Here is a 24,195-nt window from a genome sequence, read left to right on the forward strand (position 1 = left end):
TCTTTGGCTTTGTAAAATTAACTGATGGTTTGAGAAATAAGTGAAATGCTCAGTTACCCCATGATCAGTGGACAGTGCAACAGTTTGTATTTCAGCACTGACGACATTTGCTAATTTTTCTAATACTTTAAGAATAAAAGGCCGAGCAGCAGGAAAGTTAAACTAACATATGACGAGTTATTGAAGTGCTTGCTTGATGGTGCTGTGACTGCCCATCATTTCCAACTTGACCGAGTTTTCAAAATGGCAATCAGAAATCTTCTATAGGGAGGTGGAAGCCAATTCGCACAATGACTGGGAGGTATTCAAACACCATCCAGATTGTCAATAGCTGAAACTAAAAAAAAAGTACAAAAACACAACAAAATTGTCTTCTAAAGTGTATATGTTGTACATTTTAATAGTCATTGAGCATTATATTTATGCTACTTTGAGGGGAGGCCTACACAGATTGCTGGTTCCTGTGATGCTTGAAGATATTCATTCCTCCTCATTTGAGGGATAATTTTTATTTTCAGTTACTTGCTAGTGAGTATCTCTGGGTTGATAGTTTATCATTGGAGCATGAAATTCATATCAGTATTTAGAGGTGATTGTAGTAATCAGCTGAGATCATTCTCTAATTTACTGACTTCAGTTTTTCATGATCATTTATGTTATGCTAAAATATATACGTGTAGTTTTTAGAGGATCATGTAAAAGGTAAATGTCATAAATTAAACAGTTGTTAAAAAACAATGCCAAAGTATAACATTTCTGGGAGCACTTTACTGAAATATATTGATACCAAATTGTATTTGAGCACTGTGTTAACAATTCTGCTTGTTGGTGTTTTTAAAAATATTTCCTCAACACATGGAACACTTAAACCCTACACAGCATTTATCTGACAACTGCATTTTTCTCTTCCAGAAAAACACCTGGTTTCCCGCTGAGGCTGTACTGCATTTTTTTATGGGAACCCCACAGTCACACATCAACAGAGATGTAGCTGTTGATTTTCAGTTGAACTACTCAAAGAGGAAACTGTCAGCCAAAATTATTCATCCAAAGAAAAGGATAAAAATAGATGGTGAGCTGTGTTGTGTAGCTTCAATTATATAGATCTCTTAAAGTTTTGCACAAGTAAAAAGTAATGACGTCCAGTGGAACCAGTACCATAACAGTTCGAACAATCTTACAACACCAAGTTATAGTCCAACAATTTTATTTGAAAATCACAAGCTTTCGGAGGCTTCCTCCTTCGTCAGGTGAATGTCAGGAAATCCTTGAACCTTTCGCATTTATATTCAGAGAACAATACCTGGTGATTACAGATAATCATTCCAACTGCCCGTTGTCAAGGCAATCAAAGTGTTCAGACAGAGAGGTGTTACCTACAGGACCACCGAATATACAAACGGCCAGAACACAAAACAGAGAGAGAGAGGGAGAAACATCTGAAAGGAAGAGAAAGACTGAAAATGACCCGTTGAGTTTAAAAACAGATATCTTTTATTCGCTGGTGGGGTTACGTGTAGCGCGACATGAACCCAAGATCCCGGTTGAGGCCGTCCTCATGGGTGCGGAACTTGGCTATCAATTTCTGCTCGACGATTTTGTGTTGTCGTGTGTCTCGAAGGCCACCTTGGAGTATGCTTACCCGAAGATCGGTGGCTGAATGTCCTTGACTGCTGAGGTGTTCCCTGACTGGGAGGGAACCCTCATGTCTGGCGATTGTTGCGCGGTGTCCATTCATCCGTTGTCGCAGTGTCTGCATGGTCTCGCCAATGTACCATGCTCCGGGGCATCCTTTCCTGCAACGTATGAGGTAGACAACGTTGGCCAAGTCACAGGAGTATGAACCATGTACCTGGTGGGTGGTGTCCTCTCGTGTGATGGTGGTATCTGTGTCGATGATCTGGCATATCTTGCAGAGGTTGCCGTGGCAGGGTTGTGTGGTGTCGTGGACGCTGTTCTCCTGAAAGCTGGGTAATTTGCTGCGAACGATGGTCTGTTTGAGGTTGGGTGGCTGTTTAAAGGCGAGTAATGGAGGTGTGGGGATGGCCTTAGCGAGGTGTTCGTCGTCATCGATGACATGTTGAAGGTTGCGGAGAGCATGGCTTAGTTTCTCCGCTCCGGGGAAGTACTGGACGACGAAGGGTACTCTGTTGGTTGCGTCCCGTGTTAGTCTTCTGAGGAGGTCTATGCGATTTTTCGCTGTGGCCCGTCGGAACTGTCGATCGATGAGTTGAGCGTCATATCCCGTTCTTACGAGGGCGTCTTTCAGCGTCTATGGACAGGCCCTGCGAATACACAGGATCTGCTCAGACGAGGAGGAACGCGATGGACACCTACAGACGCTGAAAGACGCCCTCGTAAGAACGGGATATGACGCTCGACTCATCGATCGACAGTTCCGACGGGCCACAGCGAAAAATCGCATAGACCTCCTCAGAAGACTAACACGGGACGCAACCAACAGAGTACCCTTCGTCGTCCAGTACTTCCCCGGAGCGGAGAAACTAAGCCATGCTCTCCGCAACCTTCAACATGTCATCGATGACGACGAACACCTCGCTAAGGCCATCCCCACACCTCCATTACTCGCCTTTAAACAGCCACCCAACCTCAAACAGACCATCGTTCGCAGCAAATTACCCAGCTTTCAGGAGAACAGCGTCCACGACACCACACAACCCTGCCACGGCAACCTCTGCAAGACATGCCAGATCATCGACACAGATACCACCATCACACGAGAGGACACCACCCACCAGGTACATGGTTCATACTCCTGTGACTCGGCCAACGTTGTCTACCTCATACGTTGCAGGAAAGGATGCCCCGGAGCTTGGTACATTGGCGAGACCATGCAGACACTGCGACAACGGATGAACGGACACCGCGCAACAATCGCCAGACATGAGGGTTCCCTCCCAGTCGGGGAACACTTCAGCAGTCAAGGACATTCAGCCACCGATCTTCGGGTAAGCATACTCCAAGGTGGCCTTCGAGACACACGACAACGCAAAATCGTCGAGCAGAAATTGATAGCCAAGTTCCGCACCCATGAGGACGGCCTCAACCGGGATCTTGGGTTCATGTCGCGCTACATGTAACCCCACCAGCGAATAAAAGTTATCTGTTTTTAATTCAACGGGTCATTTTCAGTCTTTCTCTTCCTTTCAGATGTTTCTCCCCCTCTCTCTCTGTTTTGTGTTCTGGCCGTTTGTATATTTGGTGGTCCTGTAGGTAACACCTCTCTGTCTGAACACTTTGATTGCCTTGACAACGAGCAGTTGGAATGATTATCTGTAATCACCAGGTATTGTTCTCTGAATATAAATGCGAAAGGTTCAAGGATTTCCTGACATTCACCTGATGAAGGAGGAAGCCTCCGAAAGCTTGTGATTTTCAAATAAAATTGTTGGACTATAACTTGGTGTTGTAAGATTGTTTACATTTGTCAACCCCAGTCCATCACCGGCATTTCCACATCATAACAGTTAGACTGTTTGCTCCTCACCATGGTTGTGAGTTGATTAAAATGTCATAATCACGGAGGCTCTGCGGATAGCTCCCATTTCCTAAGTGTGTTGCCCAGGTAGATCGGAATCATACAGGCATGGAAGGTCCAACGTTCAGTCCCAGTCTGTGTTAAAAGACCTGGCCTCAGGTGATAATTGGGGTAGTACAATTGGTCTTAGCTGGAGGAGGATTGTCATCTGCTGGCTGCTGCTCATTGCATTCCATTGGTGGTGTTCTAACAAAGCAAGAGTCAGAGGGGCACATTTTCCTCTTCTGTTTTTTAGTGCTAAGTACTAGGTTTGGGGATTTGGGGGGGGGATTGCCTACCCAATTTGCTATCCATTTGTGCTAAAGATAATCATTTAATGCCCAAATGCAAAGGAGGAAAATCCACCCCTTCAGTGTTCAGGAAAGTTTTTTTACATTTCTACTCATCCCAGCAATCATCAGTAGCTTGGAATTCCCTCCCTAAACCTCGCCACCTCTCTCTCCTCCTTTAAGTCGCTCCTTAAAACCTACCTCTTTGATCAAGTTTTTGGTCACTTGTCGTAATATCTCTTTGTGTTGCTCATTATTATCCCTTTCAGCTCAGAGGTCTAAATTTATATGTGGGGAGTTTCATTCCAGCATCAATCAATTTGTAATAGTTACTACAAAGTCAGTTAGTCTGTCGTTGTCTGATAGCGCTCTTATGAAATGCCTTGAGATGTTTTATTACGTTAAAGATGCTATATAAATGCAAGTTGTTGTTGAGGCAAATATTTGTTCAGTACCTTTTTGAAGTCAATTGACATGCCCTCTAATTACTTTTATTGGATGAAACCTAGGTTATTACACTCGACAGTATCCTCATGGGAGGCTATTATTGCTTTTCTATTGTGCACTTAATTGTGGGAAGGTTGACATTATTGCAGCTGGATTCTGCTCCACACCTGCACAGTAAAACTTTCAATAGATTCGGGATCATCTGGACAGTTTTACAATACAGCTGTAGTCATATTGTCTCAAGTGTTATGCATATAGTCAATGCCCTTGATTTTGATTTTGCAGGAGAAATTACAAAAATGAAACATTCTCGCACAGGACTGCTGGAAATTCTCATAGATGACAAAGACTTGTATTATGTTAAGGTACTGTTGGCAAGTTACTCTCACAACAGTGCCTATATTACGCTATATTTGGGGCACGTATTACCCTGATGTATTAATGTGGATTGTCATTATTATCCCTTTCAGCTTAGAGGTCTAAATTTATATGTGGGAAGTTTAATTCCAGCATCAATCAATTTGTAATAGTTACTACAAAGTCAGTTAGTCTGTCGTTGATTGCTGTTGCAGTTTTTGTGGCGATTTTGATTATGTTCTGATTTAGAGAGAATTGTGAATGTTTACATCTGGCTCTCAAAATGGGTGGAGTGCAGCAATATAAATTTCATGCAAATGAATGTCAGAGGGTTTTGCTCTAATTTCCTCTAATAGCGCTGGGTGAAATTCAGGGGCAAACTGCCCCCCAAAAACCTGGCACTATTGGTTCCTACCTGCTGTTCAGGCACAATGGGGGTGAAATTGTTTTTGGGCGGTAGCGCAAAATGGGTGATAGCAAATCGGCTGCCTGTTATACACCCTGCCCGATTTACACCCCGCCCGATTTACACCCTGCCCAGTTTTCTTTTCCATCACTGCCGATTAACCCCCCACCCCACCGTTTTGCACGACTGCCCAAGACAAATTTAATTCCCAATCAGACTTAAGGGACAGGCTGTTGATGGTCTTTATTTTTGACTTTTTGAATAAAAAAAGGTTTTGCTGCTTCAGGATATACAGAAGCTTAATTGGACCAAATATATCAACATTATGGCTTCAAGAACAGGGTGGAGGCTGGATATTCTGCAATGAATGGCTCACCTCATGATCTTTTCATGCTCTTTCCACCGACAAGGCTCAAGTCAGGAGTGTAATGGAATACTCATCATGCAACCACAACAATACTCAAGATGCTCAACACCATCCAGAACAGTGCAGTCCACATGGTCAGCACCTCTGCTGTTGAACTCAGTATCCACCCCTTTCACCAGTGGCGGACTGTGGCTGCAGTATGTACTTTTTACAAGATGCAGTGCAGCAAATTGCCAAACTTGTTTCGACAGCATCTCCTAGTCCTGTGACTTTTTTTTTTATTCGTTCACGGGATGTGGGCGTCGCTGGCAAGGCCAGCATTTATTGCCCATCCCTAATTGCCCTCGAGAAGGTGGTGGTGAGCCGCCTTCTTGAACCGCTGCAGTCCGTGTGGTGACGGTTCTCCCACAGTGCTGTTAGGAAGGGAGTTCCAGGATTTTGACCCAGCGACAATGAAGGAACGGCGATATATTTCCAAGTCGGGATGGTGTGTGACTTGGAGGGGAACGTGCAGGTGGTGTTGTTCCCATGTGCCTGCTGCTCTTGTCCTTCTAGGTGGTAGAGGTCGCGGGTTTGGGAGGTGCTGTCGAAGAAGCCTTGGCGAGTTGCTGCAGTGTATCTTGTGGATGGTACCCACTGCAGCCACGATGCGCCGGTGGTGAAGGGAGTGAATGTTTAGGGTGGTGGATGGGGTGCCAATCAATCGGGCTGCTTTATCTTGGATGGTGTCGAGCTTCTTGAGTGTTGTTGGAGCTGCACTCATCCAAGCAAGTGGAGAGTATTCCATCACACTCCTGACTTGTGCCTTGTAGATGGTGGAAAGGCTTTGGGGAGTCAGGAGGTGAGTCACTCGCCGCAGAATACCCAGCCTCTGACCTGCTTTCGTAGCCACAGTATTTATATGGCTGGTCCAGTTAAGTTTCTGGTCAATGGTGATCCCCAGGATGTTGATGGTGGGGGATTCGGGGATGGTAATGCCGTTGAATGTCAAGGGGAGGTGGTTAGACTCTCTCTTGTTGGAGATGGTCATTGCCTGGCACTTATCTGGCGCGAATGTTACTTGCCACTTATGAGCCCAAGCCTGGATGTTGTCCAGGTCTTGCTGCAGGCGGGCTCGGACTGCTTCATTATCTGAGGGGTTGCGAATGGAACTGAACACTGTGCAGTCATCAGCGAACATCCCCATTTCTGACCTTATGATGGAGGGAAGGTCATTGATGAAGCAGCTGAAGATGGTTGGGCCTAGGACACTACCCTGAGGAACTCCTGCAGCAATGCCCTGGGGCTGAGATGATTGGCCTCCAACAACCACTACCATCTTCCTTTGTGCTAGGTATGACTCCAGCCACTGGAGAGTTTTCCCCCTGATTCCCATTGACTTCAATTTTACTAGGGCTCCTTGGTGCCACACTCGGTCAAATGCTGCCTTGATGTCAAGGGCAGTCACTCTCACCTCACCTCTGGAATTCAGCTCTTTTGTCCATGTTTGGACCAACGCTGTAATGAGGTCTGGAGCCGAGTGGTTCTGGCGGAACCCAAACTGAACATCGGTGAGCAGGTTATTGGTGAGTAAGTGCCGCTTGATAGCACTATCGATGACACCTTCCATCACTTTGCTGATGATTGAGAGTAGACTGATGGGGCGGTAATTGGCCGGATTGGATTTGTCCTGCTTTTTGTGGACAGGACATACCTGGGCAATTTTCCACATTGTCGGGTAGATGCCAGTGTTGTAGCTGTACTGGAACAGCTTGGCTAGAGGCACAGCAAGTTCTGGAGCACAAGTCTTCAGCACTACAGCTGGGATGTTGTCGGGCCCCATAGCCTTTGCTGTATCCAGTGCACTCAGCCGTTTCTTGATATCACGTGGAGTGAATCGAATTGGCCGAAAACTGGCTTCTGTGATGGTGGGGATATCGGGAGGAGGCCGAGATGGATCATCCACTCGGCACTTCTGGCTGAAGATGGTTGCAAACGCTTCAGCCTTGACTTTTGCACTCACGTGCTGGACTCCGCCATCATTGAGGATGGGGATGTTTGCAGAGCCTCCTCCTCCCGTTAGTTGTTTAATTGTCCACCACCATTCACGACTGGATGTGGCAGGACTGCAGAGCTTTGATCTGATCCGTTGGTTGTGGAATCGCTTAACTCTGTCTATAGCATGTTGCTTCCGCTGTTTAGCATGCATGTAGTCCTGAGCTGTAGCTTCACCAGGTTGGCACCTCATTTTTAGGTACGCCTGGTGCTGCTCCTGGCATGCTCTTCTGCACTCCTCATTGAACCAGGGTTGATCCCCTGGCTTGTTGGTAATGGTAGAGTGAAGAATATGCCGGGCCATGAGGTTACAGATTGTGGTGGAATACAATTCTGCTGCTGCTGATGGCCCACAGCGCCTCATGGATGCCCAGTTTTGAGCTGCTAGATCTGTTCTGAATCTATCCCATTTAGCACGGTGGTAGTGCCACACAACACGTTGGATGGTGTCCTCAGTGCGAAGACGGGATTTCATCTCCACGAGGACTGTGCGGTGGTCACTCCTACCAATACTGTCATGGACAGATGCATTTGCGACAGGTAGATTGGTGAGGACGAGGTCAAGTAAGTTTTTCCCTCGTGTTGGTTCGCTCACCACCTGCCGCAGGCCCAGTCTAGCAGCTATGTCCTTCAGGACTCGGCCAGCTCGGTCAGTGGTGGTGCTACCGAGCCACTCTTGGTGATGGACATTGAAGTCCCCCATCCAGAGTACATTTTGTGCCCTTGCTACCCTCAGTGCTTCCTCCAAGTGGTGCTCAACATGGAGGAGGACTGATTCATCAGCTGAGGGAGGACGGTAGGTGGTAATCAGCAGGAGGTTTCCTTGCCCATGTTTGACCTGATGCCATGAGATTTCATGGGGTCCAGAGTCAATGTTGAGGACTCCCAGGGCTACTCCCTCCTGACTGTATATCACTGTACCGTCACCTCTGGTGGGTCTGTCCTGCCGGTGGGACAGGACATACCCAGGGATGGTGATGGAAGAGTCTGGGACGTTGGCTGAAAGGTATGATTCTGTGAGTATGGCTATGTCAGGCTGTTGCTTGACTAGTCTGTGGGACAGCTCTCCCAATTTTGGCACAAGTCCCCAGATGTTAGTAAGGAGGACCTTGCAGGGTCGACTGGGCTTGGTGTTTTGCCGTTGTCGTGTCCGGTGCCGGGTGGTCCGTCCGGTTTTATTCTTATTATGACTTTTCGTAGCGAGATTTTACAACTGAGTGGCTTGCTAGGCCATTTCAGAGGGCAATTAAGAATCAACCACATTGCTGTGGGTCTGGAGTCACATATCGGCCAGACCGGGTAAGGATGGCAGGTTTCCTTCCCTAAAGGACATTAGTGAACCAGATGGGTTTTTACGACAATCCGGTAGTTTCATGGCCATCATTACTGATACTAGTATTTTAATTCCAGATTTTATTTAATTAATTGAATTTAATTAATTAATTGTATTTAAATTCGCCAGCTGCCGTGGCGGGATTTGAACTCATGACTCTGGATTTTAGTCCAGACCACCAATAAGGACAAAGTCAGGCCCCGATCTTTTCCTGCTGATTTGTGAAGAGTCCAATTTTGGTAGGAGAAAGGAGGCAGTGCCACTGGCAAATCAAACCTACATTTACATATTCAAATTATTTAAATCAAGTTTTTGTGCCTTTGGGGGACGATACGATCCCGAGCACACGGATCACCCATGTAAAATGGACACATGAACACTCAACAGGCCTGTCCTCCTTCAGCCTAATACTTACATCAAGGTTGCTGGTGTTTCAGTTGCTGTTGAAGTGTAGCTTTTTTTGGCAATGAACTTTTATCTACTAATGCATTTAACAAATTGCCTACTTTTCCCCATGTGTATTCATAACTTTTTATTGCTTCAGCTTGCTAAGAAAAACTTTCCTGAAGTATTGACAATTGCCAACAGTACAAATTATAGCTAACAAAGTTGGGAAGATGTGAATCCCTTTGTTGCTGTCATAGTGCTGCTTCAATTGGATTATGAGGATTAATTCATGAGTGGACAAAATCTTCAGGTCCAACGATACTTTTTTATTCGTTCATGGGATGTGGGCGTCACTGGCGAGGCCGGCATTTATTGCCCATCCCTAATTGCCCTTGAGAAGGTGGTGGTGAGCCGCCTTCTTGAACCGCTGCAGTCCGTGTGGTGAAGGTTCTCCCACAGTGCTGTTAGGTAGGGAGTTCCAGGATTTTGACCCAGCGACGATGAAGGAACGATGATATATTTCCAAGTTGGGATGGTGTGTGACTTGGAGGGGAACATGCAGGTGGTGTTGTTCCCATGTGCCTGCTGCCCTTGTCCTTCTACGTAGTAGAGGTCACAGGTTTGGGAGGTGCTGTCGAAGGAGCCTTGGTGAGTTGTTGCAGTGCATCTTGTCGATGGTACACACTGCAGCCACTGTGCGCCGGTGGTGAAGGGAGTGAATGTTTAGGGTGGTGGATGGGGTGCCAATCAAGCGGGCTGCTTTATCTTGGATGGTGTCGAGCTTCTTGAGTGTTGTTGGAGCTGCACTCATCCAGGCAAGTGGAGAGTATTCCATCACACTCCTGACTTGTGCCTTGTAGATGGTGGAAAGGCTTTGGGGAGTCAGGAGGTGAGTAAATCACCACAGAATACCCAGCCTCTGACCTGCTCTCGTAGCCACAGTATTTATATGGCTGGTCCAGTTAAGTTTCTGGTCAATGGTGACCCCCAGGATGTTGATGGTGGGGGATTCGGCGATGGTAATGCCGTTGAATGTCAAGGGGAGGTGGTTAGACTCTCTCTTGTTGGAGATGGTCATTGCCTGGCACTTATCTGGCGCGAATGTTACTTGCCACTTATGAGCCCAAGCCTGGATGTTGTCCAGGTCTTGCTGCATGCAGGCTCGGACTGCTTCATTATCTGAGGGGTTGCGAATGGAACTGAACATTGCAATTATCAGCAAACATCCCCACTTCTGACCGTATGATGGAGGGAAGGTCATTGATGAAGCAGCCGAAGATGGTTGGGCCTAGGACACTGCCCTGAGGAACTCCTGCAGCAATTTCCTGAGGCTGTGATGATTGGCCTCCAACAACAATTACCATCTTCCTTTGTGTTAGGTATGATTCCAGCCACGGGAGAGTTTTCCCCCGATTCCCATTGATTTCAATTTTACAAGGGCTCCTTGGTGCCACACTCGGTCAAATGCTGCCTTGATGTCAAGGGTAGTCACTCTCACCTCACCTCTGGAATTCAGCTCTTTTGTCCATGTTTGGACCAAGGCTGTAATGAGGTCTGGAGCCGAGCTGTCCTGGCAGAACCCAAACTGAGCATCGGTGAGCAGGTTATTGGTGAGTAAGTGCTGCTTGATAGCACTGTCGACAACACCTTCCATCATTTTACTGATGATTGAGAGTAGACTGGGGTGGTAATTGGCCGGATTGTGGATAGGACATAACTGGGCAATTTTCCACATTGTCGGGTAGATGCCAGTGTAGTAGCTGAACTGGAACAGCTTGGCTAGAGGCGCAGCTAGTTCTGGAACACATGTCTTCAGCACTACAGCTGGGGCATCTTGTCCGGGCCCATAGCCTTTGCTGTATCCAGTGCACTCAGCCATTTCTTGATATCACGTGGAGTGAATCCGATTTTCTGAAGACTGGCTTCTGTGATGGTGGGGATATCGGGAGGAGGCCGAGATGGATCATCCACTCGGCACTTCTGGCTGAAGATGGTTGCAAACACTTCAGCCTTGTCTTTTGCACTCACGCGCTGGGCTCTGCCATCATTGAGGATGGGGATCTTTACAGAGCCTCCTCCTCCCGTTAGTTGTTTAATTGTCCACCACCATTCACGACTGGATGTGGCAGGACTGCAGAGCTTTGATCTGATCTGTTGGTTGTGGGATCGCTTAGCTCTGTCTATAGCATGTTGCTTCCACTGTTTAGCATGCATGTAGTCCCGTGTTGTAGCTTCACCAGGTTGGCACCTCATTTTCAGGAATGCCTGGTGTTGCTTCTGGCATGCTCTTCTACATTCCTTATTGAACCAGGCTTGATCCCCTGTCTTGTTGGTAATGGTAGAGTGAGGGATATGCCGGGCCATGAGGATACAGATTGTGGTGGAATACATTTCTGCTGCTGCTGATGGCCCACAGCGCCTCATGGATGCCCAGTTTTGAGCTGCTCGATCGGTTCTGACTTTCTCCCATTTAGCACGGTGGTAGTGCCACACAACACGATGGACGGTGTGCTCAGTGTGAAGACAGGACTTTGTCTCCACAAGGACTGTGCGATGGTCACTCCTACCAATACTGTCATGGATAGATGTATCTGCGACAGGTCGATTGGCAAGGACAGGGTCATGTAGGTCGTATGTTCGCTACCATCAATACCCAAGTACCCATGTTTACAGATAATGTGACTCCGACCTGGGTACGTCAAAGGAGACCTATCTTTGTTCCCTCTGCTTCACTGTAAAGGCAGTAACCAAGTTACGACATCTTGTGTAGGCTGACTGACGTATAACCTCAAGGAAAGGGGCAGCTATACTCATTGCTATGAAAGACACTCTGGCAATAAGCTTCACTGCCAAATTTTTACCAGATACTTTCAGTCTGCAGTTTATACCCATCTAAGCAAGCCATGTATCCATGACAGTATTGGTAGGAGTGACCATCGCACAGTCTTTGTGGAGACAAAGTCCTGTCTTCACACTGAGCACAACTATCAGGATGGTAGAAGATGAAATAGATGGGTCTTGCTCTTTCCTCGCCTCGCGATTCCTATGTTCCTATAAGTTGCCATGGGAAACAACCTTGGTAAGTGCAAAGGAGATGCCAATTGGAGAGGGCACAGAACTGTTACCACCTTACCGTCTTCCCAAGAGTCCTGGGCAGTATAGATGGAGCCCATGTGGCCATCAGGTCACATGTTGACCTGAATGCATGTGTGAACAGGAAGCATACTTTTCCTCGTTCGGTACTTATTTCTCTATTAATGTGCAAGTGGATTCAGACCACAGAATATAATCCTGCACATTAATGCACATTATATGGGGGAACCCGTGATGCATTTATTACTCAGCAGTCCAGGCTTCCTACATTCTTTAAAGGTCACGAGGGAATGAATGGATGGATGGCTGTTGGGTGCCCTTTGCAACCATAGCTTATGATTCCATTGAGAGCCCCCTGGGGAACTGGGTAATGTAATGGGTTGGACCTTTCACCTCTAAGACCTGAGTTTAAATCCAGCTCAGACCGATGGAATGAGAGCCTCCCCTGTCTGCTGTGCTTTAAAAGTTTTATGTGAAATCAGTTTGCGCAGTCTCAATCCAGTCAATTGACTGTTTCACTTCAGAGCGACTAAAGCATGGATGGTGTGTAAAATGAGAAACATTGTGACACTTGCATAGCAGGGACTGCTCTTCTGAGGTTGGAACTGAGGCATGTGTTTGGGGTTGTACAATATCTGACTTGGGGGTGCTTGACCTTGACGCTAGGTGCCTGAAATAAGAAGAGTTCCATTCATTAGACTAGTGCAAATGGATAAACAAGGTATCAATGGCACTAGTCACAATTTGTTCTTATTTTATTTCCTTTGATCATTCGACTTCCTGCAAATGGCAGTAAGGCTGCCACTTGCTCCATGGCACTGTGCATTTTCGAAATTCGTCGAGTTTGATTACAGTGATTTCGGAGATGTACTGCTGCACATTCTTGACCAGCTGCTGCAGGCTGAGGGAATGTAGAAAAGACCTTGTGCTTCTGCAGTAACTCTTGTCTAAAGGTAACTGGCAGAGCGGATTGCCCACCTGTTACATAGGAACAGGAGTAGACCATTCAGCCCCTCGAACCTGTTGTAGAATCCGGGTTGTACAATAGGCGGGTGATCCGCTCTGCAGACAGGTAGTGAGTATGAAAATTATTTCCAACATTCTATCATGAAATTTGCAAACATATCCAAAACGCAATGAGCTGTCTACCAGTGGTGCACATTATACTGTAACCTTAGTATTAACCACTTTATCAAATGTCCAACAATTTTACAGGGATGAAAATGTGCTCTTATCATGCTTAACCCCCATCCAAAAAAAGTCAGAGAGTTGGGTGTGTCTGCATTATTATAAAATGTGACTTATTCAGTTCCACAATGTCATCCTCCAGCTTAAGCCAATGCAAGTTATTTGGCAAGTTATTGTTTCAGTCTTGCAGCCTTTTTATAATGTCTGGTTTTTATTCTAGGGATGGACAGACTTGCAAAGTCTTGATGGGGAGCAGATGTATTTTTCCCAGCTGGAAGCCAAATTTACAAAGCATGGGAGTCCCATAATACTGTCTGGCAATGTAACCAGAGTCCCTGGAAAGAAAATTGCATTTTTTGTATCACTCAACAATGTAATGAAAGAAACAGCTACTGTGTCAGGTTAGTACAATCAGAAAAATCGAGTACATACTTATAAGAACTATCTTGGGCCCAGACAGAGATATTGAAAACAAGTTCTAATTTGATCACTGAAATTTTCTGTAATGATTTTGCGTTTTTTATGATATATTGAGTGGCACAAATAGTAAAGTTTTATATGGTCCTCTTTAAGGACATTTTTTTGATAGTCTCTTTATTCTTGATCAACAATCAAAGCAACAAATTGTGATAGTAAATGGTCATATTATGCCACATAACCATGAAAATGTAAATTAGATTTTTACACGAATGAGGTAATCTTTATTCAGCTGTAGAAAGGAGACTAAGTTTCTGCCTGGCCCACTTCCAGTCTCCAGGGAGCTATAACAGATGCACCGTATCAGTCCTAAATATAACTCATTCAGCAGTTAGCCGTGGAACTGTTAATAATAACAACACTCATATTTATATTGTGCCTTTCACATCAAAACCTCTCAAAGTGCTTCACCCAATTAACTATTTTTTGAAGTGAAATTACTATTGTTATATAGGCAACAGTATGTCATGTGGTAATTTAAAAAAACATTTACACCATGACTCAATCTAAATCTCACAGATAAAGTTACCGTTAGCCATTATACAGTAACAAACCGCTGACTTTATGGCCTCCATTTTTACAGGGGGGCAGGGAGTACCTATATGGTACCTATATGCACCACGACAACTGGCTGTTCACCCTCCCCCTCCAGAATGTCCTGCAGCCGCTCCGAGACATCCCTGACCCTTGCACCAGGGAGGCAACATACCATCCTGGAGTCTCGGTTGCGTCCGCAGAAACGCCTGTCTATTCCCCTTGCAATCGAGTCCCCTATCACTATAGCTCTGCCACTCTTTTTCCTGCCCTCCTGTGCAGCAGAGCCAGCCACGGTGCCATGAACCTGGCCGCTGCCACCTTCCCCTGGTGAGACCTGGAGGTCCAGGAGGAATTTCTCATTCAGTATGTGGATGGCCTGACGAGAGAGGGGGCAAAACTTGACCTCCTCTTGGGAAATAAGGAAGGGCAGGTGACAGAAGTGTTAGTGAGGGATCACTTTGGGACCAGTGATCATAATTCCATTAGTTTTAAGATAGCTATGGAGAATGATAGGTCTGGCCCAAAAGTTAAAATTCTAAATTGGGGAAAGGCCAATTTTGATGGTATTAGACAGGAACTTTCAGAAGTTGATTGGGAGAATCTGTTGGCAGGCAAAGGGACGTCTGGTAAGTGGGAGGCCTTCAAAAGTGTGTTAACCAGGGTTCAGGGTAAGCACATTCCTTATAAAGTGAAGGGCAAGGCTGGTAGAAGGAGGGAACCTTGGATGACTCGGGAGATTGAGGCCCTAGTCAGAAAGAAGAAGGAGGCATATGACATGCATAGGCAGCTGGGATCAAGTGGATCCCTTGAAGAGTATAGTGATTGCCGAAGTAGAGTTAAGAGAGAAATCAGGAGGGCAAAAAGGGGACATGAGATTGCTTTGGCAGATAAGGCAAAGGAGAATCCAAAGAGCTTCTACAAATACATAAAGGGCAAAAGAGTAACTAGGGAGAGAGTAGGGCCTCTGAAGGATCAACAAGGTCATCTATGTGCAGAACCACAAGAGATGGGTGAGATCCTAAATGAATATTTCGCATCGGTATTTACGGTTGAGAAAGGCTTGGATGTTAGGGAACTTGGGGAAATAAATAGTGATGTCTTGAGGAGTGTACATATTACAGAGAGGGAGGTACTGGAAGTCTTAACGCGCATCAAGGTAGATAAATCTCCGGGGCCTGATGAAATGTATCCCAGGACGTTATGGGAGGTTAGGGAGGAAATTGCGGGTCCCCTGGCAGAGATATTTGAATCATCGACAGCTACAGGTGAGGTGCCTGAAGATTGGAGGGTAGCAAATGTTGTGCCTTTGTTTAAGAAGGGCGGCAGGGAAAAGCCTGGGAACTACAGACCGGTGAGCCTGACATCTGTAGTGGGTAAGTTGTTGGAGGGTATTCTGAGAGACAGGATCTACGGGCATTTGGAGAGGCAGGGACTGATTAGGAACAGTCAGCATGGTTTTGTGAGTGGAAAATCATGTCTCACAAATTTGATTGAGTTTTTTGAAGGGGTAACCAAGAAGATAGATGAGGGCTGTGCAGTAGACGTGGTCTATATGGACTTTAGCAAAGCCTTTGACAAGGTACCGCATGGTAGGTTGTTACATAAGGTTAGATCTCACGGGATCCAAGGTGAGGTAGCCAATTGGATACAAAATTGGATTGACGATAGAAGACAAAGGGTAGTTGTAGAGGGTTGTTTTTCAAATTGGAGGCCTGTGACCAGCAGTGTGCCTCAGGGATCGGTGCTGGGTCCGCTGTTATTTGTTATTTATATTAATGATTTGGATGAGAATTTAGGAGGCATGGTTAGTAAGTTTGCAGATGACACCAAGATTGGTGGCATTGTGGACAGTGAAGAAGGTTATCTAGGATTGCAATGGGATCTTGATAAATTGGGCCAGTGGGCCGATGAATGGCAGATGGAGTTTAATTTAGATAAATGTGAGGTGATGCATTTTGGTAGATCGAATCGGGCCAGGACCTACTCCGTTAATAGTAGGGCGTTGGGGAGAGTTATAGAACAAAGAGATCTAGGAGTACAGGTTCATAGCTCCTTGAAAGTGGAGTCACAGGTGGATAGGGTGGTGAAGAAGGCTTTCAGCATGCTTGGTTTCATTGGTCAGAGCATTGAATACAGGAGTTGGGATGTCTTGTTGAAGTTGTACAAGACATTAGTAAGGCCACACTTGGAATACTGTGTACAGTTCTGGTCACCCTATTATAGAAAGAATATTATTAAACTAGAAAGAGTGCAGAAAAGATTTACTAGGATGCTACCGGGACTTGATGGTTTGACTTATAGGGAGAGGTTGGATAGACTGAGACTTTTTTCCCTGGAGAGTAGGAGGTTTAGGGGTGATCTTATAGAAGTCTATAAAATAATGAGGGGCATAGATAAGGTCGATAGTCAAAATCTTTTCCCAAAGGTAGGGGAGTCTATAACGAGGGGGCATAGATTTAAGGTGAGAGGGGAGAGATACAAAAGGGTCCAGAGGGGCAATTTTTTCACTCAAAGGGTGGTGAGTGTCTGGAACGAGCTGCCAGAGGCAGTAGTAGAGGCGGGTACAATTTTGTCTTTTAAAAAGCATTTGGACAGTTACATGGGTAAGATGGGTATAGAGGGATATGGGCCAAGTGCAGGCAATTGGGACTAGCTTAGTGGTATAAACTGGGCGACATGGACATGTTGGGCCGAAGGGCCTGTTTCCATGTTGTAAACTTCTATGATTCTATGAGGGTATGGGGCAACCTGGCGGCAGGTGATGAACCCGGCAAGTTCGGTGATGGTATCGGCAGGGCCTCATTTGAATAAATATTTGCAGAGTCCCGCCCAACACCCGGCCAGATTGACCATCTGGCTGGTGGGCAGGAGTGGCAATCTGGCGGCAGGAGGCCACAGACGGAGACCCTTGGGAACAGTTCCCAGCGGTTAGTGGTTGGAGGGGATTCCCTGGCTTTGCGGTAGAAGGAGCAGGCCAAGGTTTCCTCTTGCAGAAGGGTCGTGGAGATGTCGGTGCTGGGGATTCCCCGAAAATCGGGGGGATGACGGGGCTGGTGAGGCCCACGGACTCCTTGAGGGGCCTGGGGGGAATGCTCCTGCTCTCGCTGACCCACAAGACAGGCAAATTTTTAAACTTATCTCGGGCTCTCTGACCAGTCAGCTCATCCCACCATGTTGCTGCTGCCGGGCATGTAGCTCTGAAGGGTTCCTCAGGAAATGTTAATCCTTTTTACTCCGGGTATTGACTGACCTGTTGTGTATTTCCAGAGTTTCCTGTTTTTATTTCAGATTTACAGCATTTAGAGGTTTTCTTTGTTTCTTTAGCTAGAAGTTTTAGTCTGGTTCACCGGTGAGTTGAGCAGCATTGGGTCTGAAGTAGCCCATGTAAATTTAATACAATACTCTTTGGTTAAGATTGCAGCCAGTCATCTCTGAGAAGTGTTCCACATGGGATAATGAAGAGTATTGAAGTGCCTTTCATGATCATAACAGGCTCATTAAAACTAAAAAAAAAAGCATGTGATATAAATAGAGTGATAAATAATTGGCTATTTTTCCATGTGCGCTACTTATTTCTGACTTTTATCACCAGATGGGAAGCATTTATTAGGCTTTTATGCTGACACTGGAGTTTCCATTGCAGCATTTCTGCTGTCTGCTCTCTACCTAAGTGTCCTGTCATCTTTACATCTGACATGGAACATGCAAAGCAGAAGTACGTATTTCTGCAGAACCTGGAACACAGAGCTGTATAAACAGTTCTATCAGATTAATTGTGTCTGGACTGTCATCAGTGGATGTCAGACCAAACCAGTAAATTATACGTTACAAGATCACTACTAGATAAAATTATATAGCTATTACAACATGGAAACTGGCCCTACGGCCTAACCAGTCCATGCTGGTATTTATCCTTCACATGAGCAGCAATCACGATTCCATGTGCCCACCTTGTTTCCATCTCCCTTTATCCCCCTTTCCTTCAATCACCTATCTAACCTATTATAGAGTTACATTATGCTGCAAATGGCTGAGAAAAATCCGCAAATTTGGAGTGACATTGAAACTCTTTACTAGTGGTTTACTACAGGTGATTTAGTTGAGCTGTTTAAGATGATTAAATGAGTTGATAGGGTAGATAGAGAGAAACTATTTCAGGCCCTATACCAAAAATAACAATTACATTGAGTTACACTGAGTCTACAGTGCAGAAACAGGCCATTAGGCCCAACTGATCTATGCCTGCATTTATGCTCCACATGAGTTCTCTCCCTCCCTGTTTCCCCTAACCCTATCAGCATATCCTTCTATTCTTTTCTCCTTCGTGTGCTTATCTAGCTTTCCCTTGAAAGCATCTGTGCTATTTGCCACAACTACTCCTTGTGGTAACCCATTCCACATTCTTACCACTCTTTGGGTAAAGAAGTTTCTCCTGAATTCCCTATTGGATTTATTAATGACTGTCTTATATTGATGATGGTCTAGCTTTGGACTCCCCCACACACGGAAACATTTTCTCTACATCTACCCTATCAAACCCTTTCATTATCTTAAAGACCTCTATCAGGTCACACCTCAGCCTTCTCTTTTCGAGAGAAAAGAGCCCCAGCCTGTTTAGTCTTTCCTAATAAGTATATCCTATCAGTTCTGGTATCATCCTTGTGAATCTTCTTTTGCACCTTTGCTAATTGCTCTTTATCCTTTTTATAATATGGAGATCAGAACTGTGCACAGTACTCCAAGAGTGGTCTAACCAAGGTTCTATACAAGTTTAACATAACTTCTCTGCTTTCAATTCTAGCCCTCTAGAAATGAACCCCAGTGCTTGGTTTGCCTTTTTAATGGCCTTATTAGCCTGCGTTGCTACTTTTAGTGATTTGTGTATCTGTACCCCTAGAACCCTTTGCTCTTCTACCCCATTTAGACTCTTATTATTCAAGCAGTATGTGGCCTCCTTATTCTTCCTACCAAAATGCACCACCTCGTACTTATTTATATTGAAATTCATTTGCCAATTACAAACCCATTCTGAACATTTATTAATGTCTCCTTGCACTTTGATGCACTCTTCCTTTGTATTAACTATACCCCCCAATTTGGTGTCGTCGGCAAATTTCGAAATTTTATTTCCAATTTCCAAGTCCAAATTGTTGATCTAAATTGTGAACAACAATGATCCCAGCACCGATCCTTGTGGAACACCACTTCCCACATTTTGCCAGTCTGAGTAGCTACCCTTAATCCCTACTCACTGTTTTCTGTTTTGTGGCCAGCTTGCTATCCATTCTGTTACCTGCCCCCGACTTCATATGCTCTGACCTTAGTCATGAGTCTACAATGCAGTACCTTATCGGAGGCCTTTTGAAATTCCAAATATATTGTATCTACTGCATTACCCTTGTCTACTCTTTCTGTTATCTCTTCAAAGAATTCAATAAGGTTGGTCAAGCATGATTTTCCCTTCTGAAATCCATGCTGACTACTCTTTATTATATTTTCATTTTCTAGATTTTTTTAATTACTTCTTTGAGTAAAGATTCCATTATCTTTCCTACCACCGACGTTAAGCTAATTGGTCTATAATTCCCTGGACTTGTTCTATCTCCCTTTTTAAATATGGGAATAACATCAGCTGTCTGCCAGTCCTTTTATAATTTTTATATATATGTAATAGTGCCTCTGCTATCTCTTCCCTAACTTCTTTTAATATGCACAGATGCAATCCATCCAGACCAAGGGTTTTATCCTCTCTTAGTTTGATTAGTTTATCAATTATCTCCCCCCTTTCTATCGTAAATGTCTTTATATCTTTTTTGATCTCTTCTTCTGATGTCATACCCACCTTGTTAGTCTCCCTGGTAAAAACGGAGACAAAGCAACTATTCAATATTTCTGCCATTTCACTGTCATTACCTGTGAGTTTATCTTGTGCATCCCTTAGTGGCCCTATCCCTATCCTGGTTTTTCTTTTGTTATTTATATGTCTGTAGAATACTTTACTATTTCTTTTTATATTCCTTATAATTTAATTTCATAGTTCCTCTTTGCTTTCCTAACTGTTTTCTGACATCCTTCCTAACCTCTTCGTATTCCCTTTTGCCATCCTCTTCTTTTATTGTCTATGTACTTAGAGTATGCCTTTTTTAGTATCAATTTTACCCTATCTCTTTATTCATCCATGAGGCTTCATTATTGCCTAGTTTGTTCTTGCTTTTTAGAGGAATATATTTCTCCTGAACTCTATTGATCACCATTCTAAATATTTCTCATTGCTGTTCTATCTCTTTGTCTGTCAAAATGTTTTTTCAGTTTACCTTCCCTAGTTCCATTCTCATCCCCTCAAAATTTTTTCCAATCTATTACTTTGGTCTTTGTCTTACTTATGTCTTTCTCTATCATTATTTTAAACCTTATTATTTTTATGATCGCTATTGCCCAGATGTTCCTCTACGCTTACTTTTCTTATTTGCTGGTTCATTTCCCGTTACTAAATCCAGCAGTGATTCCTCTCTTGTTGGGCTTCTCACATACTGGGTAAGAAAGGAGTCACGTACACACTGTAAAAACTCCATTCCCCGTTCCCCTTTCCCTACCTCTTCATGCCAATTTATTTGGCCAGTAAGTTAGCAGCCCCCACAATTTTGCCCAAAAAAACCCACTCTCTTTTCTCTGGAGATCCAACCTGGACACCTAGATGGGACCCGCTACCCCCTTTTAGTGGGGCAGCACATCTGATCTGCTGTTTCTGCACCCTCTGAGAGCATCAATATTTGGGGCGGGCGGAGGTCCCCCAACAAGGCAATGAGAATTTGGATATTAGGCAGATCTTGGCCCCAGCTTAATTTGCGGCCCTTCCAACAGGCTCCCACTCGGGGAAAAGAAATTAAAATGTATCTGACCTTGCTGTTCTCCTTTTACAGTTCGTTTGGAGCAAAAGATTGATGAGAAACAAAAGCAGTACACGATAGAGGCTGACAGCTATCTTCCGCGCATTATGGGATGCCAGATAATTGGCTTTTTGCAGCAAAGAGGGACTACTTGGTCCTCCACACTACGAGGAAAATATGGGCTCTTTGGTAAGATGACAACAGCAAATGGCAGTGTGGCAAGTCAAATGATAGTGTTGAACATCGAGTACACCTGGGAATTATATTGCTTATTGTGGTACACCTGGATCTGCTCCACATTCACTGCTAATTTTGGGAACAAGAAACCCAGTTCTGAAACCATCATTACCCATAATGAGCAGGTCTAGTCTGCTGTAAAACTTAGTACAGTGACAGAAACTTTCAATTTCTAAGAACATTATTATTGCTATTTCAGGTATTTCTTTGACACCTGCTTTAGAGTGATGTGAGTCAGCAGCACCTCATTATATACTGGCTCTGTAATATTCTCAAATTGAGAGAAGCGAAGCTCTATACATCTGTGTTTAAATGGTGCTCTGCTAACCAATGTACAAATGCCAGTGACATTTTATTATGCTATTAAGGAATGGATTGATGACTCTTTAAGGACATCATTTTTTTAAGGATGGGTCAGCAGACTGCCTGGGAAATTTTTTAACTTTAAAAATTTGAAACTGAGTCACAGTTGAACTAAAATCATAGGATGATACAGCACATAAGGAGGCCATTCAGCCCATCACACCTGTACCGGCTCTTTGAAAGAGCTATCCAATTAGTCCCACTCCCCTGCTCTTTCTCCATAGCCCTGCAAATTTTTCCCTTTCAAGTATTTATCCAATTCCTTTTTGAAAGTTATTATTGAATCTGCTTCCGCCGCCCATTCAGGCAATGCATTGCAGGTCATAACAACTCGCTGCGTAAAAAGCTTTTTCCTTATGTCGCCTCTAGTTCTTTTGCCAGTTATCTTAAATCTAGACCCTCTGGTTACCGACCCTTCTGCCACTGGAAACAGTTTCTCCTTATTTACTCTATCAAAACCCTTCATGATCTTGAACACCTCTATCAAATCTCGCCTTAACCTTCTCTGCTGTAAGGAGAACAACCCCAGTTTGTCTGATCTCGCCACATAACTAAAGTCTTTCATCCCTGGTACCATTCTAGTAAATCTCCTCTGTATCCTTTCTAAGGCTTTGACATCCTTCCTAAAGTGTGGTGCTCAGAATTGGCCACAATACTTCAGCTGGGGTCTATCTAGTGATTTATAAAGGTTTAGCATAATTTCCTTGCTTTTGTATTCTATGCCTCTATTTATAAAGCCAAGGATCCAATATGCCTTTTTAACATCCTTCTCAACTTGTCCTGCCACCTTCGAAGACTTGTGTACGTGCACCCCCTTTAAAGTTGTACCATTTAGTTTAAAGTGCCTCTCCTCATTCTTCCTACCAAAATTAATCACTTCACACTTCTCTGCATTAAATTTCATCTGCCATGTGTCTGCCAATTTCACCGGTCTGTCTCTGTCCTCCTGAAGTCTGTTACTATCCTCCTCACTGTTCACTACATTTCCGAGTTTTGTGTCACCTGCAAACTTTGAAATCATACCCTGTATAACCAAGTCCAGGTCATTAACATATATCAAAAAGAGCAGTGGTCCCAACACCGACCCCTGGGGGACACCACTCCAGTCTGAAAACACCTGTTCACCACTACTCTCTGCTTTCTGTCCCTTAGCCAACTTCATATCCACACAGCCACTGCCTCTTTAATCCCCTGGGCTTCAATTTTGCTAGCAAGTCTATTATGTGGTACTTTATCAAATGCATTTTGAAAGTCCATATGCATAACATCAACTGCACTACCCTCATCAACCCTCTCTGTTACTTTATCAAAGAACTTAATCAAGTTAGTCAAACATGATTTGCCTTTAACAAATCTGTGCTGGTTTTCACCTATTAACCCATATTTTTCCAAATGCCAACTAATTTTGTCCTGGATTATTGTCTCTAAAAGTTTTCCTACCACCGATGTTAGGTTGACTGGCCTGTAGTTGCCGGGTTTATCTTTCCGTTTTTTGAACAGGGGTGTAAAATTTGTAATTTTCCAGTCCTCTGGCACCACTCCCACATCTAAGGAGGATTGGAAGATTGTGGCCAGAGCTTCCGCTATTTCGACCCTTACTTCCCTCAGCAACCTAAATATGATGCATCATCCCTTCCGGACCAGACCACTTTTGTACTTTGAGCGCTGTCAACATTTTAACAGATTAGGCCTCAGCTGGAGTATTGTGTTCAATTCTGGGCATCACACTTTAGGAAGGATGTCAAGGCCTTAGAGAGATTTACTAGAATGGTTCCAGGGATGAGGGACTTCAGTTACGTGGATAAACTGGAGAAGCTGGGGTTGTTCTCCTTAGAGCAGAGAAGATTAAGAGGAGATTTGATACAAGTGTTCAAAATCATGAACGGTTTTGACAGAGTAAATAAGGAGAAACTGTTTCCAGTGGTAGAAGGGACGGTAACCAGAGGATATAGATTTAAGGTGATTGGCAAAAGAACCAATGACGACATAAGAAAACATTTTGTTACGCAGAGAGTTGTTATAATCTGGAATGTACTGCCTGAAAGGGTGGTGGAAGCAGATTCAGTAGTAAAAAGGAATTAGATAAATACTTCAAGAGGAAAAATTTGCAGGGCTATGAGGAAAGAGCAGGGGAGTGGGACTAATTGGATACTTCTACCATAGAGCCGGCATAGGCATGATGGGCCGATTAGCCTTCTTCTGTGCTGTAGCATTCTATGATTCTAAGTACCTCCTTTATTTTTATTTTATCCAA

At 44.5% G+C, this 24,195-nt stretch overlaps 1 protein-coding gene across 1 annotated transcript in view; it reads left to right on the top strand.

Moving 5' to 3' along the window:
* Window positions 1-21,709, top strand: part of LOC137340963 (apolipophorins-like) — a 163,479-nt gene extending 141,770 nt beyond the window's left edge. The window contains exons 25-29 of the mRNA XM_068003772.1: window positions 913-1,072; window positions 4,561-4,640; window positions 13,661-13,841; window positions 18,047-18,169; window positions 21,375-21,709. Coding sequence (XP_067859873.1) covers window positions 913-1,072; window positions 4,561-4,640; window positions 13,661-13,841; window positions 18,047-18,169; window positions 21,375-21,709 — 879 coding nt within the window. The remainder of the gene's footprint in view (window positions 1-912; window positions 1,073-4,560; window positions 4,641-13,660; window positions 13,842-18,046; window positions 18,170-21,374) is intronic.
* Window positions 21,710-24,195: the final 2,486 nt, after the last annotated feature.

This window comes from Heptranchias perlo, chromosome 22 (genome assembly GCF_035084215.1).
Source record: "Heptranchias perlo isolate sHepPer1 chromosome 22, sHepPer1.hap1, whole genome shotgun sequence".
Taxonomy (NCBI): Eukaryota; Metazoa; Chordata; class Chondrichthyes; order Hexanchiformes; family Hexanchidae; genus Heptranchias; species Heptranchias perlo.